The following is an 18,040-nucleotide window of genomic DNA, read 5'->3' on the forward strand; positions in this document are numbered from 1 at the left end:
CTGAGATGATGGATTCTCTGACGTGGTGTTTACCTCTGCTTCAGGGCTTGTCTGGAGGACAGTTCGTACTTGGAGGATATTTTTCCTCTTTTGCAGAAACAACACAAGGGAGCATACAGAGGGATTTAGACTCTGATTGCTCTCGTGTTCTTTATTACGGTGATGGCAAGCTCTGATGAGAGATGATATGTCAAAACCTATAGATTTACTGGATTAGCCTCCAGCATCATGTTTGCCAGCAGTTTCATGTCCATTACAACAGGCTTATTTTGCAGCCTCACAAGCATCCAAACTCATTATCCAGAAAAATGCATGACACTGTGATCTTTGTGCAGCCAAGGTCATTCAAAAGTGGGGTTTTTTTTCCCTTTTTCTAACACTGGGTTTACCATTAAATGTGCCCCTGAGAAACAGGGTGTGATCAGGTGTGCCTGATCACAGAGTAATTAATGAGCCACAGCAGGGCCCATCTCTGGCTCATTCCACCTCTAATTGGCCAGGACAGAGACAGGCTCCTTTCTGCTGCTTCCCAGAGCTGTCAGTCACTGGGGGTCCTGCCTCGCCCCACTGCCCCAGCCAGTATAAAGAGTCAGAGTGGGGCTGATGGAGTGTGGTGTTTGGTGCTTCTTTGCTTCTCTTCAACAGGGCAAAAAGGTACTGTTGTCAAGTTGTTTTTTTTTTTTTTTGGAAGAGTTTTCAGGTGTTAAGGTTGCAATTGTTCTATGAATTCCTGGTTCACATTTAGATGTTTCTTACTTGGCTTAATTATAGAATGGAATTAGTTTTAGCATAAGGTTGCTTGTGGTCCTGTCTGCAAAGGTTAGATGCAGCCTGTGCTGGTTTGGAGTGAAAAGCTGGTTCTGGCTGGGGCATACTAACAGCAGTAGGGAAGCTTCTTGAGCTGATTATTTTTTTTTCCTCACTGGTTCTGTTGTCACTATCTTTCTAGTGCAAGACTTCCTCAAAGCCTTAGTGGGGAAGAAGGAGGTACCCAGTGCCTTTTCTAAGCTTACTGGTAATAAGTCCTATGATGTCTCTGAGAACTTGTCTGGGCAAGCAAAGACTCTGTTCTCATTTATCTGACTTTCATAAACTACGTGAAACATAAGTACCAGGTGGCTTTGCAAGTAACAGATTTCTTCTTTCTGTCATGGGAAGAGGCTTGTTTTTAGGGGTCTTACTTCCATGGGTAGTAAAGAAACTTCTCCCTCTAATGAGTTTAGAGAGGGGTGTCCCCTGGAAGGGGAATTCCTGTGGAGGCTCACTGGCTGCTTTTCTTTTCCTAACCCCATGGTGCTACTTGCATTTCAGCTGCAATGGCCTCAGCTATACCTGACAAAGAGGAAGCTGCCAAGACCTCCCTGGAGGTGCAGGAAGAGGAGCAGCAGGTAGGTGCTCCATGTGAGGTGTAAGGGGTGGCAGCTCCTGGGTGCCAGTGTGTGGGGGTGGCCCTGCTGTGGTTGGGGAAGCTCAGCTTCTACAAAGGGAGGTGCGTGTCCTCGGCTCAAGCTGTGCCTTACAGCTTCTCTGGAAACTTGGGAGACAGCACAGCCAAAAGAGTAGGCCTGAAGACCCTGCAGGTAGCCTCCTAGGCTAAGCAAAACAGCCTGGTTCTTGGCTAGGAGATATCTTTCTCTACCTCTGTAGTGAAGATCCTGGCTTGCTGCAGGCGGTGCTTCTATGGAAAGGCTTCCATGTTTCAGCAGCCCTGAAACCTGCCACACTTGCTGTGCTCCCATGACCAGCAGCATGCTTCTTGCAGACTAGTGTAAAGTCTGTCAACTTAAAACTTGTTTGACCCTGTTGGAAGCTTTTCCCAGGGTATTAGCTTGCTCAATAGCCATACCAAAGGCACTGGAGCTGGATATGGGTACTGAGGTTGCCCATGGACTCAGCTGTCCCTTGGGCAGCACTGTGCTAGAGGAAGACCATTCTAGAATGGGCCAGCCATAAGTGTCGGTGCTCCGCAGCTTGTTTCACAACTGAGCTGTAGATATTTAAAGCAAGTGGCCAAGCAAAGCAAGCCTTGCTTCCTAACCAGGTTAGGTGACTTGAACAGGAAGGTTTGGAGCAAAACTGTGTAGGAAGCTCAGGGTCATGTTTGCAAGCTTCATGGCTTTTTTTCATCTTCTAGGATGCAGTAAACCAGGTGGCTAACATGACCTTGGTCAGCTCTGCCTGTGACATGGCTTCTGCGGTTTATGCCTCGACAAAGGTGAACCACCCCTACATCGGATCTCTGTGTGATGCAGCAGAGAAAGGAGTGAAGAGTGTGACTGAAGCCACAGCCAGCTGCGTGCAACCAGTTCTGACTACACTGGAACCTCATGGTAATCGCCTGTGGAAGGGCAGGTTTGCACCTGCCTGTGAGGGGTTCTCTGGCTCCTTCCAGCTCTGGAAGGAGTCCTAGGATGTAGAAATGCACCTCTCCATCACCATACTAAAAGGACAACTCCTGGCTTAAAAGTAAGGCAAAAAAAAAAAAAGCTCAGTCCTAGTCCAAGTAGTGTGATGGAGAGTTATTCCCTGGAGGACCAGGACCTGTCTCTGATGTTGACTTCCCTAAAAGTGATCTTACAAGGTCCAAAGTATTAGGTAGCAGGTGCTTATAGTTGGATTCCTACAAGCTGATGGTGGTTACAGGAAAAAGCTGCCTTTTGGACTCTTACATCTAAAGGTCCTGTTTGCCATGGCCCTTAAAGGATATGACTGGGGCATCTGAGAAGAAGCTCTAAACTCCTGGAGAGATAAGGGCTATACCTGACAACAAGTGTCTGATGGAACAGTTGGTGTGTCAGGCCTGAGTTTGCTCTAAGCCCAGAGTGAGCATCCCCCCTCCTGTCAGCTGGGTGATCCTTGGAATGTGGGGGCTTGGGCAGAGATGGGGACTGTGCATCTAGTTAGTTGAGGGCTCAAGAAGCTGCAGGAGGGACCCCATGTAGGTGGCATGTCTATGGAAGTGGGAAGTGGCTGCTGCCAAAGTGAACAGATCTGAGGGAACAAAGATGAGCTGTCTACAAATTCTGTTTTCAACACACCTGGTGTGGCGATCTGAATTGCAGCTTTGATCTAGGCTCCCTGCAGAGCAGCATGTTTGGGAAGGTAGAAACTGAGATGGAACTGCAGGAAAAACAAGTTTTGACACTTCTTTTTCAGTTGCTGCAGCAGGTGAGCATGCCTCCAAGTGTCTGGATGAACTAGGTGGAAAACTCCAACTCCTTCAAAAGCCAGTGGAACAGGTAAGAATCAAAGGCCATGCTGTCCCTGGCTGGCAGAGGGGCAGGGTTTCTAACTGTGGAAGTGAAGTAGGCTCTTGTGTGAGGAACAAACTACTGCCAGGCACATGGTACAAACCCCTACAGGAGTAAATACTTTGTAGACACTGTGCTAATCATCCTCCTGGTGCAATTCAGAATTGTAGTGTACTGCATAACCCAATCCCTTATCTGACATAAACTTTCTCTTCCACAGATTATCTCTGACACAAAAGAGCTGGTATCATCCAGAGTGGCTGATGCAAAGGGTGCTGTGAGCAGCAAAGTGGCAGAGGTGATGGGTGTAACAAAGGAGACTCTGGAGAGTGGCATGGAGGCGGCCAGATCTGCAGTGGCCAGCAGTGTGGGGATGGCTATGGACTCCAGAGTGGGCCAGGGGGCTGTAAGTGGAGCAGAAGCTGTGCTGGGGAGAGCAGAAGACAACTCCCTTCCTATTGGAAATGAGGAACTAGGTAAGGAAATGGTATAGGTGACTATTTGTAACGGGAGCCATCAAACTGGGGACAGTCGGCCCCGTTCCTCACCCCACTACTCTGGAAAAGGGCTAATGGGAAATGCCATGCTGGAGGCTCCTAGTCTGAGGTCTCCTGATACTTGTTTACTCTGGTCAGCCACTTACAGATACTGTCTCTTTCCTCAGCCAAACTGGCAGCATCTGAGGACGGTGCAGACATGATGTCTGTGGAGCAGCAGCAGGAGAAGAGGAGGTACTTTGTGCGGCTGGGGTCTCTCCCTGACGAACTTCGCCCGTTTGCCTACTTGCAGTCAACAGCCAAACTGAAGCAGGTCTGGCAGGGCATGCGGGAGGCCCTCACACAGCTTCACTGTGTCATTGAACTGGTAGGTAGAGCCTGGTTTCCTGGAAGGAGGGAACAGAATTGTTGGCTTGGCTTCAACTTCAGTACTATGATGGAGCCGTGCTGTTTTGTCTGTCTTGATGCTCTGATCTTCCCCTGCCACAGATTGAGGTGTTGAAGCAGGGATTTAATCAAAAGCTTCAGGAGGGGCAGAAGAAACTACACCAGATGTGGCTGGACTGGGGTATGAAGTCTTCCCAAGAGAGTGGACATGAAAGTTCTGCAGAGCCAGAGGTATCTCCCTGGGGAGAGAAGCAAAGGGCTCTGGGCATCCCCCTGACTTTTTCAATCTTTGTGGTGTTGGCTTTCTCTAACTCCCTGATCTTGCCCTTCCTGCCTCCTCCAGGAGCTGGAGTCTCTGGCCCTGCTCATGGCATGCACTATCACACAGCACCTGCAAATCACCTGTTGTAGAACAGTGTCTGTGATCAAAGGCCTTCCCTCAAACCTTCAGGATAAGGTGAAACAATCTTTTAGAGCCATAGAGGAGCTTCACACTGCTTTCTTGGCAGCAAACTCTCTCCAGGACTTGTCCAGCAGTGTCTTGACCCAGAGCCAGAGGAAGCTGGCTGTGATCCAGGAGTACATGGAGGAGCTGCTAGACTACCTGAAGAGCAACATACCTCTGTCCTGGCTGGTAGGACCCTTCTGCCCCAGGGAGGAGGAGGAAACATTGCAGGAGGATGAACCTTTGCAGGAGAAGGAGATAGAGGCAGCAGGAGCAGGGCATCATGAGGCCTCTACCACCCTCATGTAAAAAAAAACAAAACACCCCAAAAAAACCAACACTGATGACTGCTGTTGGTCTTAAACCCTCAGCTAGTATACAATGTAAGGAATTGGCTTCCTAAAAGCTGCTTGTGATGGGTCATAACTACTTAAAATAAAACTACTGCAGGCAAAAATACTTACTGTCTCTAGTGTCTCTTGGAGAAAGATGGCAAGAGTGGGCACTGCTCAACAGATGTGAACCGTAGTCATCCAGTCCTTGATGCTGGGACAGTGCAGTGTGGAATGCAGGAACAGCAAGTAGCCAGTGGTGCAGTAGGGCTTACAGCTGGTAAGCCCTGCTACTCTCCTGGGAAGCATGAAATTGTAATGACTTCTCACTTCTCGTCCTGGAGGCACATATGTACCCTCCTGGCACTCTCCCATGCTTGGAGAATCTGTGGGGAGCTGTCAGGATCCTGGCACTCCTTGTCCTTCATCCTCCTAGGTCTAATCCCTGTCCTGTAGCTGTCTGCTGCTACCTGGTAAAGACTTCACAGGCTGGTGGGGTAGTGGGCTGCAGGAGTGTCTGCATGGGAGAGATGTGGCTTCATTGATGGAGAATCATTAGAGTGTAGGTGACATACTGATGTCTCCTGGCCAGATATTTCAGTTGAGCTAAGACCTCATTGTTGTGTTTGACTCCTGAAGAGGCTGAACAGCCCAGTGCTTTCAGACTTGCCTGACAGTGATGTAGCTGAGGCTGCTGATTTCTTAAATGGAAAGCTCTGCTCCTTGCTTCTCATAATTCTTTCTTCAAAGAAAGAAGTGGAATCTGCTTGCGATGAGAGTACTACTCCTAAACAGTTTTAAAAGATGGTTAAAATTCCCTTTCACGGAGGTCAGGAATGGGGACTGGGGAAAGCAAATATAGACTGCAAGAAGTTCCACCTCCTCAAAATAGAAGTGACTTCTGTTCCAACAACACTCATCCTACATAATTGTAATGGTCTTGTGCTGTGGCAGGATCACATGGTCCTTGGGTTTTGGCATTGATGCAAGACTACCTCTGATGCAGTAAGGACTTGGATCAGACTTCGCCTAGCTCATGGGGGCTATTGGACAGCTGTCCAGCTGGTGTTCTTCATGTACCAACTAGCTTCTCTTAGAGGCAAAATAATAAGGCAATCTAAGTTGCCAGGCCAAGATCTCATTGAAATTGGAGAGAGAAATTGCAGGGATCATCTCCCATGGTGTGCTTTCTGATTTACTGCTGAGCAATTTCTCTCTAGAGAAGAGCTCAGAGGCAGGTCCAGCCTGCCTAACGTAACTAGTGAACTTGTAGGGTGGGAAGCAGGGCACTAAGGGCCAACAGCACTGGAGCCAGTCCTGCTGCTTGGTGGGAAATACAATTACGTTGTCTTCTCAAGAGCAAAGCTGCACCTTCCTAGGTAGGAATGCTTAGATCCTATTCTTAAATTTGCTTGGTTAAGAGTGCTTTTTAAGAAATAGCTAGACATTCCTCTACTTGCTATATTGAAAAATCAATATCACATTTTGATCTATATTAATGTAGTGCTTAGCCTAGCAAATAATGCTGCTTCTGCTTATGGATGACTGGGGCATACTCTTGCTTGTTCATGAAATCAGTTTCCTGCAAACGCTACTGGTGCTCTTACCTTGGGAGGCTGGTGCACAGCTTGTGGACCCCTCTGTAGTTGGAACTTTGGTATTGCATGTGGCTGGGGCCTGCCTGGCTCCCTGTGCTGGAGCTGTGCAGCCCAGCCCAGTACACATATGGCTTCTGGGGGTCTTCTGTTGCTACAGCCCTCATGGCCTGCAACAGGCTAGAATGACCTTCTCGGGCAGCTCCTAAGGCTCTGCTTGAGAAGAGGAGGCTGAGTGGAAGCCTCTGCATGTGTCTTACCTCTTGTTTAACCTCCAAAGATTCAGGGGACCATGGAGATGTGTTATACCAAGCAAGAAGGGTGAAAATCTCACCAAGACTAGCCCCAGACAAGAATAGCTTGGCTCTCTTCTTGTTTGCTTTTCTGGCCTCATCCGTGGTGCAGCAACATCAGGGGATAAGTGGGAATGACAAATGGACTAGCTTTCTGCAATATTTAGGATGGAAACTCATCCTGGCTCTGGGAAAGTATCCAATCCAGATTGCTCTCCAATTTATCCAAGCTTGTTTGACTATCCATGCTTATTTTTGACTCATTTTTGGATGGAAATAAGAAATGCATTGGTAATGTGACAACCCTAGACAAACAACACCTTGGCAGGGAAGATGTGCTTTGAGGTGTCTCTTCTGGCTCTCAGCCCTTGGGAATGATGTAGTGTTTCTTGAATCTGATAATTATAGCCCAAATGATTATATCTTGCCTTGTCCTACTGCAATTCCTCCCTGCTAATGCTGTGGTCACATATGATAGTTCAGTTATAGGTTGATTTGAATTTTAAATGCAATCACAGAGGCACTTGCTCCTTGTTTCCCTTTTGGTAGTGCCACTGTCTCCGTCTGCCAGTTTGCTTAATATTTTAATTATTCTCATGTTCATGTACTTCTGCCTTTCTTTATTCAGTCCCTGCTGTTCATTGTTCAAAGGCCTGACTTCTAGGTCAGAGAACGTGCTGGAAATGGGTGAAGGCTACCTTGGGCATCACTCCAAAAGGCTGTCATTTTTTTCACAAGTCAGGTTAGAGGCATTAGCCAACGTGTTACCGTGACCCCTAACTGGCAGGGGTAACTGCTTAAGGAGGATTTCCCCAGCAGCTTTGTCATAGAGGCAATAGATTAGCAAACTGAAGTTCTCAGCGAGTTCTGGAAGGCAAAAGCTCTCCAGCTGCTTGAAAGGAGCTTAATTTCCCCTTTTCACTTCCATGTTTCTTGATGCTTGAATATTGTCATCTCTTCAGCAAAAGCTGCGCTGCTGCCAGCTGTAAGCACACTGTTTCAAAGTCTGTGACCTCCCTGAAGGGCTGGTTGGGTGGCTGGGGCCCTGCTCAAGTATGAGCTGCCTGGGTTCCAATTCTTGCATTGTCTTAAGTCCCTGTGGCTGGCAGCTTCAAGACCTTCAAAATGTATTGGAATTAATTTGCAATGGAAATGGGATAAGTTGCTAGAAGATGAAGAGGCTGTGACTGGCCAATGTGGGAGCAAAATCAGATTGTGGTACCTACCTAAATGTTCCTTCTGCTGCTCTCTAATGTGGGTAGACAGGTCTTCTGTTCTGGTGGTTAGTGCTTGGCTCTGTACTCACCCCCCACCCACCCTTTCCTATTGCACCTCCCTTTCCTTGCATTAGAGGAGGACACCATGTGTTTCAGAGCATGGGAGAGAAACCTGGAGGGCCTTCCCTGTGCTCTGAGATGGGTTGTGCCAACCTGAAATGATCAGGTGAGACTGGTGTGGGTTTAGGAACCCCTGAGTATATATACCTTTTTGCTGGAAAAGGACATGGGTGCTTTTAGCCAGCGCATTTTGCAGAGACCTGTACTCCCAATTGAAGCACACTATTGCTTTTCCAGCTAAAATCTTGGCTGGTGTCAGAATTCACCTCTTTTTTTTTTTTTTTTTTTTTTTTTTTTCAGAGGTTCCTGCCAGGGGCCTCTTCTGGCAGGTCCTGGCAAGACTTTGAGCTGGACAGCTTTCCTTCCCTGGGTACCCAGTGGATGGCAGGGAAGGGGGTCAATAAATCTGATTCAAATTGCCTTACAAACCAAGCGTGAACTTGTGACAATTCCTATATGGTCTTTGCATGGCTTGTTAAGACCCCTGATGCCTCCAGGAGTGACAGGCATCTGACCTGATCGATAGCTCAGCTGCCCTTTACTGCTGCAAACAATGCAAAGTACCTTCTGTGAATACAGAGCACTGCCAGAAAATAATTACCCTTGTTGGGTGCTTTCTGGACACTGGTGTCTGCCCCTATAGTAATGAAAATCCATTTGCAAAAGCAGTTAGTTTGCAGTATTGACATCCTGGTCTCCCTCTGATGCTCATATTTAGTTAGATTCAGCGATGGCTTGAGATTCCCCAGCAGTGAATTTGGAGGGGAAGAGATCTGGAGGGTAATTAACAAGCCAAATGCTGACATGGTTGGATTTTTGTGCCATCCTCAGTACTGATGCTTCTTTTTTTTTTTTTTTTGTCTGTTTGTGCTAAGCTTGCTTCAAACTCTGATGGGTGCTTAGTGCAGGAGGCCAGATGGATGGATTCCTGCCCATTTCTCCCCACATTGCCCCCCACCCCATGCCCTGGGAGTTTTGGTGGCACGGGAGCTGTTACAGGCTGTTACCTGGGAAAGCTAAGTGAGGGCAAGGAACAGGGAGAAGAGGAAGGGTATGGAGGAGACTGAGGCTACAGCTGGGGAGGGGTGGGATGGGGAAGTGTGGGAGATGTGGAGGAGGAGATGCCAGGAGGGCTGGCAACAACTGGAGAGCAGGTGAGAAGCTGATAGAAAAACAGTGGATTGGGATTAAAAGTGAGAACCCAATGGGTAGTGGGGAGGACTGGTAAACTGATTATCTGGAAGACTGGAGGAGGAAAGCAGGGGAACGTTGTGCTGAGAGGATTTGACTCTGGCAAGGTGGAGAAGACTGAAAGACAGGAGAGGAACCAGATGGCAGGGAGCTAGAGCCTTTTTTTGTAAGGGTACTCTGTGATACACCTTATCAAGTTGTCTTACTGGGTGTCTCTCTGCAAGGCAAAGTAACGCACCTACCCTTTGGCAAGTAAATGTCGGGCAAAGCTTATTCCTTTGCAACAGGGACACTGGGAGATGTACACTGCAGGTAACCACTCCTGCACAGACCAGCCTGTGGTGTGGGATCATCACGTACCCTGGTTTTGCAGGAGCTGTTTATTCCCTAGGATGAGACACCCTGAGCCCTCCAACTGCCTGCATTTTGCAGAGGAATTGGAGAGTTTGGTTTTGTGCATGCTGTCCTCACTCAAACACTGGTCTGCCTGAACTGGCTGGTTCTGCAGGAACATCTGGCTGTGCACGGGTACCTCTCACCTGGGGAGTGGGTGCTGCCACCTCTCCCTGCTTTGCATCCCCTGTGGGATGGTTATTGCAGCTGCAAGCTGAAGGTCACTTTAAATGTCATCTTCACTTAGTTGCATTGATGGGGTAATTATAGCTGAAAATGTAAGGTTTACCAAACGAATTACAAACCAAATGCACTGTTTAACCTGTAAAACTGATTGGAAACACCTGCCATTTTGTGGAACAGAGAAAAGCAATGTTAGGGTTTTGAAATAACCTTGCTTGTGATGTCTCCTGTTGCATGTGTCTTGCTCTGTCTTCTCCCACCAATCCCCAGCAGATCAGGCCATGACGTGTGGTCTGTGCGATGCTGTGGCTGCCTGCCCCTCTCTGCATGCCTTCTGGCTAGCAGGGCTGAGCCAGGGCAGAAAACACGAAGGCTTTTATGCTTCCTTGATGGTTCAGCTGCTGGAGGAGTGGCTGTAAAGCAGGGAAGGATCAGATCTCAGGTGGCCTGCTCCCTGGTCATCCTCTGGGGTGGCTCAGAGGGGTGCTGGGCAGAGCTGGATTAAGAAGTAGAGGAACCTCCTAAGCTTTATCTGTGGTAGAGTGGTTCCAGTAGTACCACCTGATGAGCACAGGTCCAACTGGCACTTGGTGGAGCAGTTCCTGGATGAGAAGCAGTGGCAGTACAAGTGGCAAACAGGTTTGTGTGCAGCAGATGAATTGGAAGTTCATTAGCTTCTCTGTGGAAATGGGAAGACGTGTAGGAGTTGGGAGGCTGCAGAGTCTCATTCCCCATGTGGACATCCCCATGTATGTGTGATTGAACTGGCTGTTCCTGTTTTCTACCAAGAATCCTGCTCACCAGAGCATCTATTAAGAAAAAAAGAAAAAAAAGAAAAAAACCTGGGCAGGGAAAGGAAATTCCATGGTAAGATTTATGTGGGTCTTTTGGTTGATTGCCAGACTGCAAAATCATCATGCCTTGTGACTGTCATGAGGTATTGCTACTAGGAAATGCCCTCTGCTGGCCAGCTCCTGACGTTTAAAACACCAGTTTCTTGGGAAAAAGTTATCCATGAACCTATTAGTAAGTGAGAAACTACTGCAGCCCCGTGGGGGACTGCTTTTGTGTTTCTGCAAGTTACCATCAGTAATTGTTTCGTCCTTTGAGCCAAACTCCCTAGATTTACATCTTAAAGTGCTTTTCCGTAAGTGGTGGAGCTGAGCAGCCTTCTTGCTCCGTGTGCCAGACCCCGCAGAGCACGCAGCCCCTGCTGCTGTGCTGGGAGGAAGGTGGAAACAGCTCCCAGGATGGAGCCTGGCTGCTGCCTTTGGCAGAGCCCACAGCTCTTCCACCTGGTGCAAACACGTCTCTTGCAGATGCAGCTTCAGGGACCCTGAAGAGAAGAGTTTGATTTTTTTTTTTGTAAACTTTTTTTCTTGCTCACTCATACGTGAATAGGCCCTGAGAACCTGCTGATGGGTAATCTATAACATAGTGTTTGAACACAGCAGGATCAACACCTGAAATGATATTCTCCTGTGGGATGGCAAGGCTTTGAAGGATGAGCAGTATATAGCAACATTAAGCTTACCGGAGGGTCTCCAGGCTGGGGTGGTTAAGATGAAGAGTTGAAGCCCTGACTAGAATCAAGTAAATATGAGTTTGGAGGGAGAGGGCAGGACCCACCAGATGACCTCTACCCCTCACATCTTGGGTGTCTGGGTTTACCCAGGTCCCTGTTGCTGTTATCACATGGAGAAGGGGCATCCCTTGTGCTGGGGGCAGTGGTGGCAGAGGGAGCCTCACAGGACCAGGGGCTGGCTTCCCCTCTTTGATCCTTGCATCTGTCTATGCACAGAGCTGGTCTTTTTCTTCAAGGAGGGGGACTTGATGCTTGGTTTTCTGGGGTGGAAAGTGGTGGGAGGGTCCTGGGAGAGAAGATGATTGTTGTGATGGGCAGAGGGAGACACACACAATTAGGATGAGCTGGATTTGCTACAGCCTGCCTATGCATTTCTTCATTCTCCCAGACAATCCACCTACTCAGGAAAAACCTGAAAGTCTATAAACTTATTTATCATGGCCTGTGGATCTAATATGGGAAAACTGCGTGGCAGATCCCAGGGGAGCCTGCTGCCTGCTTTATCAAAGACACACATGCAGTAACAGAAACTTTTGGTGTCACCCCACTGGAACATGCCTCAGTTTGTGAGAGGAAACCACAAAGGTGCTTTTTTTCCTTTTTCATTTTGACCCCCTCTGTTTGGATGCTTGGGGGAGGGAGGCGGATACCTGAGCAGGAAGATGAAACCACTGATTTTGGTAACAACTGCTGGCTTTGCAGGGGGACGGATTGCTGCAATTTCTCAGTGATTTCAGGAGGTGCTATGTAGCTGTTATGGGAAATATTCTCATTTGTTCCTTCACTCTAATTAGGGGTTAAGCTCCAGGAGCCTGCTGGCAGATAATGACTAGGAGGAGCTGATGCATTAAGGAGCTCAGAAAATAGAGGCCTTTGTAGATGGGGGGGAAAAGGCAAAGGGCAGAGAAGCCATGGACACTTACTGAGAGCTGGGGAGACCCTCCTCCCTGGGGGGTGCTGGAGTCCCTGGATAAGGGGACCTTGCCCCTGGGCGCTTCCTTGTGGTGCTCCTCTTGTTTTGGGGGAATAGGGGTGCAGGACCCCCATAAAGGATGGCACCCAAGGTGCTGGGAAGCTCATCCACACTGGGGCCTGCAGGGCTGCTGGAGGGGGCTGAGAATCACATGCACCAGTCAAATGTGATGGGAGCAGAGTGGTGTACATGGTGTTGTTTGCCTTTTTCCCTGTACCTCTCATTTTAAGTACAGCGCACTACTCACAAGCTGCTGCTTGGTGTTAGGTGACCTAACTGGTGTTACCTGGTCCCGCACACAGCTCCTCTTTTCGATGGATATGGGCAGGCACTTGTCACAGTTTAACCCTGGCCGGTAGCTCAGCCAGCTGGTGGGTGGGAGAGGGTCGGGGGGGTGGGGTGGGTAGAAGTGAGACAGCTCGTGGGCTGAGCTAAAGGCAGTTGAACAGGGAAAGCAAAAGCCACCGGCAAGGCGTTCATTCTGCACTGCCCGTCGCGGGGCGGTGCTCAGCCACCCCCGGGACAGCCGGGCTCCATCCTGTGTAACGGGGACCTGGGGGACCAACGGCGTCACTCCGAGTGTCCCCCCAGTTTATGCGCTGCGTGATGCCACATGGTTGGGGTGTCCCTGGGCTCAGTGGGGGTCAGCTGTCCCGGCCGTGCCCCCTCCCAGCTCCTGGTGCCCCCAGCCTGCTGGCTGTGGGGTGGGCGAGGAGCAGCAAAGCCCTTGGCTCTGTGTGAGCACCGCTTGGTGGTAACAGGGATGTTTTTGTTATCAACAGAGTTTGCAGCACAAATCCAAAACATAGCCCCATCCTACCTACTATGAAGAAAGTTACCTCCATCCCAGCCGAAAGCAGCACAGCACTGTAACATCCCACCCTGCCCCCAGCACTGCAGAGAGGTGGAGGGGCTCAGCCTTCCCATGCCACCTCCGGCTATCCCTCCTGTCTGAGCTCCTTTCCTTGGGAAACTCTTATCATGACACCTGGAGTTCAGTATTTGTGTAAGAAAACAGTTCTAAAAATTTCATTTTTTTTCCATCCTGCGCGCTCTGAAATTTGTGAAGAATGCTGCTGGAAGTGCATCCAGGTGATGCTTACAGAAAAGCTGTGCTTCTCTTTGCTCTTTCTCATTTCATTACAGACGTTTGATACGGAAGTTGCTCTGTTGGAGCAGGAAGGAAATTCAGGCTGCTTTGCTCTTGAATCAGATCAGAGGCTCCCTGTCTAGTTAAGTGCCCACAGCGGTCTCATCTGGGGGGTGGAGGTGGGGGGTGGATGTGCGGGAAATTTCAAGGGGATCCTCCAGGGCTGTCAGTGCCTTCCTGAATGAATGTACCAAACAGTTCAGCCACCTATTATGGTCCCTGAGGCCACAGCTGTGATGAGGATAAGTGATTTCTCAGCATCCTGCTTTTAATTAGGGGAGAGCTTGCAAAAGGTCAGTCTGGATAGCTGTCATTTGTCATTCATGTTTCCAGAACTAGTAGAGCTGGAGGAGGTTTCAGTGTTTCCCAGAGGTTACAGAAAAATTTTCTGACTTCAGGAAAAGCCCTGCCTCCGGGAAGAGGTTTGAGGTCAGGTCTTCAAGTTTGTTGTACTCTGTGCCATTTCTGCCTCTGCAGCATCTGCAAGGTTGGCCTCTGCGTGGAGCCGTGCAGCCGTGCACCTTCACGTGCTGCCTGTCCCACACCCAGCCGGGTGCCCCCGCTGCCGGGTGACCCCCACGCAAGGTGCCTTTCAGCATGAGCGGTGGAAGAAGCGCTTCAACCCTGGAAGAGTAAGATCTACCCTTAAAGTACTGATAATCATGGTAATATTTGCCTAGGTCCAACCTGCCTCTTAATGCTTTCAAGGATTCTTCCTTTAACTATTTTGAAACAAAGTCAATGACTTATTCTTTGTCCAGGCTGCAGTTGCCACACTTTCTATCCTGGCTTTCCACCGAGCTTTGCTTCCCCGTTGAAGAGCAGTGTGCCAGCAGGGCTGACTGCAGCCCAGCTCTGCCTTGCCACACATGACAAATGGATGAGCTCGGTGGAAGATGATTTCTGAAATGAGAATGGATTTTTCAAATTGAAAAATCTTTGCTATAAGTCTATCGGTCATTGTTAGGGAGGCATTGGGGAAACAGTGGCTTAAACAACAGTGAGACGATGCCTTGTGGGTGCTCGTTTGTGCTTCCAGTTCAGGAGGAATCGACCATCCTTGTTGTTCCTGGGGTTTGCACAGCCCCAGTGAAGGAGCCCTCCTGGAAGGGGCTGTGCAGGCTGTGCCGCAGGTCAGCAGCCGTCGGTGCCCATCTGCCTCTTCCTCCTGATATTGGTAGAGCAGGTTGTGGAGCAGCGAGGGCAAAGCATGGTCCTGTGCTTAGCAGCTTCCAGGTTACACCAGAGTGTTGCTACATAAATGCTCATAGAAGCACATGGGTGGCTCAGTGACCTTCCCCGCTCAAACTGCTTCTGAGGTCCTCTTCCCATTTCCACTGACTTTTTTTTTTTTTTTTTTTTTTGTGCAACTGCAGCACCGCAGTGTAGAAGGGCATGAGGGGGTACCTGACTTGTAGAGGTTGCTTTATGTTTTAAGATTGGAAGAAAACAATTCTCACCCACTCCCTGACCTGAAGGTAAAGGCTCAGTGGTGCCTGTGAAGTCCCTTGGAGTACGTTAGAGACATGCACCCCTAAAGGAGGGGCAGAAGAGCCAGAATACTTTTGGAATAAAGTGAGGGTCCTTACTACTTCTCCTGAGGTCTTTCTGGTGGTTTGAATAGCCCTTTCAATCATCCTGTAACTCTTTCAGAGATTTGTGTCTCATATGAGTAGATTTATTGTTTCTCTGAAAATCCACAGTAGTAATTTGGTAAACAGAGAATAACTAGGACCTGAAGTATTCTGGACCTGGCCAGCTGTAATTTGCTATGGGTAATCACTATTCTGCTGCTTCTCTCTGCTAGGTCTGAAAGCGCTGTGAATTTAGAGTAGGAATCAATTAAACAGCAAATAGGTTTCTTTGTCAAAATCAATTAAGTCTTCCTTCCAGCCAGTGCAATGGTCTCCCTGGAATTTCATATTCTGCTTGGCTGCCATTTCTCCAGCAGCTTTTTCTGGATAATGTTGATGTTTTATAGCTTGATTTAAATCATATGGATCAATGCATATGCATACCTTATTTGGATTTTCAATTACAACCATATATTTAGTCTAAATGAATTATCTAGGTTATAGTTGCAGCCTCACAGAGAATTTTTCACAATGCCCAATTCAGTTTTTACTTTGTCTGCAAGCATAAATCATTTCTTTGGAGAGTAGGATCATTATGGTTGTTTTTCCCTTCTTGCCGTAATATTAGTCTGCCAAATGGGCAGGATCAGAAGTTTTCAAACATCTTCAACCTGTGGATTCTGCTGTTCTGGACAGAGATGCAAATGCTGTGGAAGTCAGTGCTGTGGGTTGTGCTAGGGTGTGGGTCAAAGTCCCTTTTCTAAGTCACTTGTGGACTGCTTTGGACTGGCTCACAGCCCCCTCCTGTGCACACGCCCCCCCCCCCCCCCCCCCCCCCCCCTTGCATCAATGGCTGAAAACTCTGACTCGTACCTACACTCTTTCAGACCTATTGCATCTGGATTACAAAAAGATCCTTTTCCCTGGCTACGATGCATGTGACTAACCTGAGTCTGTCTGCACCTCTGAACCCCAAAATGCCTTTGAGAACCTGGCCCTTGGCGTGCCTGAGCTCCTACCTCACTGCTGAAAGCAGCACCTAGGCTCCTCAATTTCCAGCATGTCTCTGCTGTGTAGTTCTCCATAGATGATGTATCCCCGGTCCCTGTCTGGGAGAGTGAAACAGCTCTGGATTTTTAAGCCAGGCTGTGGTTTGTCTTTACACCAGAAAATGTCTGACATTTATTTACTTCCTCAGGTGTTCTCTGTTCTCAGCAATGGTGTTAAAGGCTTTTATTTGGTGGTTTGTGACATGCTCCAGCTCGGCTGTTCTCGCTGTCGAGCAGCAGGTTCCTGTGCCTACAAAGATGTGTTCCCTTGTGCGCTTCAGATGTATCTGAGTTTTTATTGCTGTCTCTGTGAAATAGTTCTGAAAGTTAACCTTTCTTTCTAGGCTACATTTGAGGTGTTTGATGGTCATCGAATTGCGTACAAACCTCACCAACCATTCATTGCCTATTTAATTCTTAAAAATAAATTATTGTTGTAGGTAAGTGGCACGTTCCCTCCTGTCATCTGGGGGAGCTCTCTGTGCAGCTCAGATGCCAGCAGTGGGAAGAAAAAAAGTTGCAAAAGTGGGAAATTTCACTTGTATTTTATAATGTTGGAAATTATTAGATACTAAGAGGTCCAGAATAATGAAATAGATATCTTGGATTTGCTTTAACTCCAGGGTTCCAATTTTGAAAAATTAAATCTGAAAAGGGGGTAATTGCTAAAATAGTATGAATGATTCATTTATTTTTCCATGTGAAAGCTAAAATAAAACCTTTTCAAAAAACTGTTGAGCTTCGGAGAGCTGAAACAAGACTATGCTCTCCATCTTCCACAAAATCCAGATCTTAAACACTTCATGTGGTTCGATACAGTTTTCCATTTCATGCAAAGTTTTTCATGCTGAAAACGGAGGCCTGGGGTTAGAAGCTACTCAGAAGTTGGTGTCATCTGAATTTTATTTCTGCTTGAGGGGGTTTAAGGGATCAGTCATCAGCCCAGGAAAGATCTCTGACCACTGGCGGTCCAAAGAGACAGCCTGGATGCCTGTATGCCAGATCTCACTTTTTCACCACTGTGAAGCTTTGTATAAACAATCAGCTGTTCCCTGAAGCAAACCTACTTCCCAAGCAGCTGTTCTTACCTCCAGGCTAATAAGCCTTTCTCAAGCTTTTGCTCTTGGATTAAATAACAACCTAAAAAAATAATCCTTACAGCTGAGAAAAATGCCAGCAGCAAGGATTGACAAGCCCCTTTCCTGGAAGGGACAGGGCTCAGCCAAGGGTCAAAATTGTACTCAGTCTCTTCCATGTCCAGAGCAGGGACAGGCATAGTTTCACTTGTCACAGGGCCCTTCCAACCACCCCTTCCCAGGAGGTTTTAACCCACCTGTGCTCATCTGGGATATTGTGCTGCCTAGCAGACTTCAAGAGCCGTGCAGAGGACGTGATGGTTCACCAGCATTACGGTCTCCAGTGAAATTTAATCACTTCACCCAGGGGAGCAGTACGAGGAAGGAAGATGTGAAGTGTTCACTTGCACACCGTGCTTTGGAACAGCTTGTGGAGGTCCAGACCACAAACCAAACAGGAGGTGCAGAATGTGTCCAGGGTCCCCCCAGGATGGGAGGGAGGTGGACCTGGTCTCTGCTGTCTCTCAGGTGAGCATCCCCAGCCTCTGAGCTTGTGAGCAAGGAGATGGCATGTTACCCTATTTCTTGAGTTAGCCTTCTTTGCTTCCGTCTTCCCCCATTATTTTTCCTCTAGTAGATTTGCTGCTAGTTGGGGAACAAGGAAAATCACCTTTTGGGACCAATTTACTATTAACCAGGGGACTGGGGGAAATACTCAGATTTTTCATC

At 48.2% G+C, this 18,040-nt stretch overlaps 1 protein-coding gene across 1 annotated transcript; it reads left to right on the forward strand.

Moving 5' to 3' along the window:
• Window positions 1-1,316: 1,316 nt before the first annotated feature.
• Window positions 1,317-4,889, forward strand: LOC119154915 (perilipin-3-like). Its single transcript, XM_037402923.1, has 7 exons — window positions 1,317-1,388; window positions 2,135-2,330; window positions 3,157-3,239; window positions 3,472-3,727; window positions 3,916-4,115; window positions 4,238-4,366; window positions 4,479-4,889. Exons 1-7 carry the CDS (start codon window positions 1,317-1,319, stop codon window positions 4,887-4,889), a joined length of 1,347 nt encoding a protein of 448 aa, XP_037258820.1.
• Window positions 4,890-18,040: the final 13,151 nt, after the last annotated feature.

Source organism: Falco rusticolus, chromosome 10 (assembly GCF_015220075.1).
Source record: "Falco rusticolus isolate bFalRus1 chromosome 10, bFalRus1.pri, whole genome shotgun sequence".
Classification (NCBI taxonomy): domain Eukaryota; kingdom Metazoa; phylum Chordata; class Aves; order Falconiformes; family Falconidae; genus Falco; species Falco rusticolus.

What these genes read in the sequence shown, in the direction of transcription:
- LOC119154915 (XM_037402923.1), top strand. Translation starts at nt 1,317, where the DNA reads ATGGCCTCAGCTATACCTGACAAAGAGGAAGCTGCCAAGACCTCCCTG. An exon ending in TATTGGAAATGAGGAACTAG is followed by an intron (nt 3,728 to 3,915) that starts GTAAGGAAATGG and finishes CTCTTTCCTCAG; the next exon opens with CCAAACTGGCAGCATCTGAG. An exon ending in TTCACTGTGTCATTGAACTG is followed by an intron (nt 4,116 to 4,237) that starts GTAGGTAGAGCC and finishes CCCCTGCCACAG; the next exon opens with ATTGAGGTGTTGAAGCAGGG.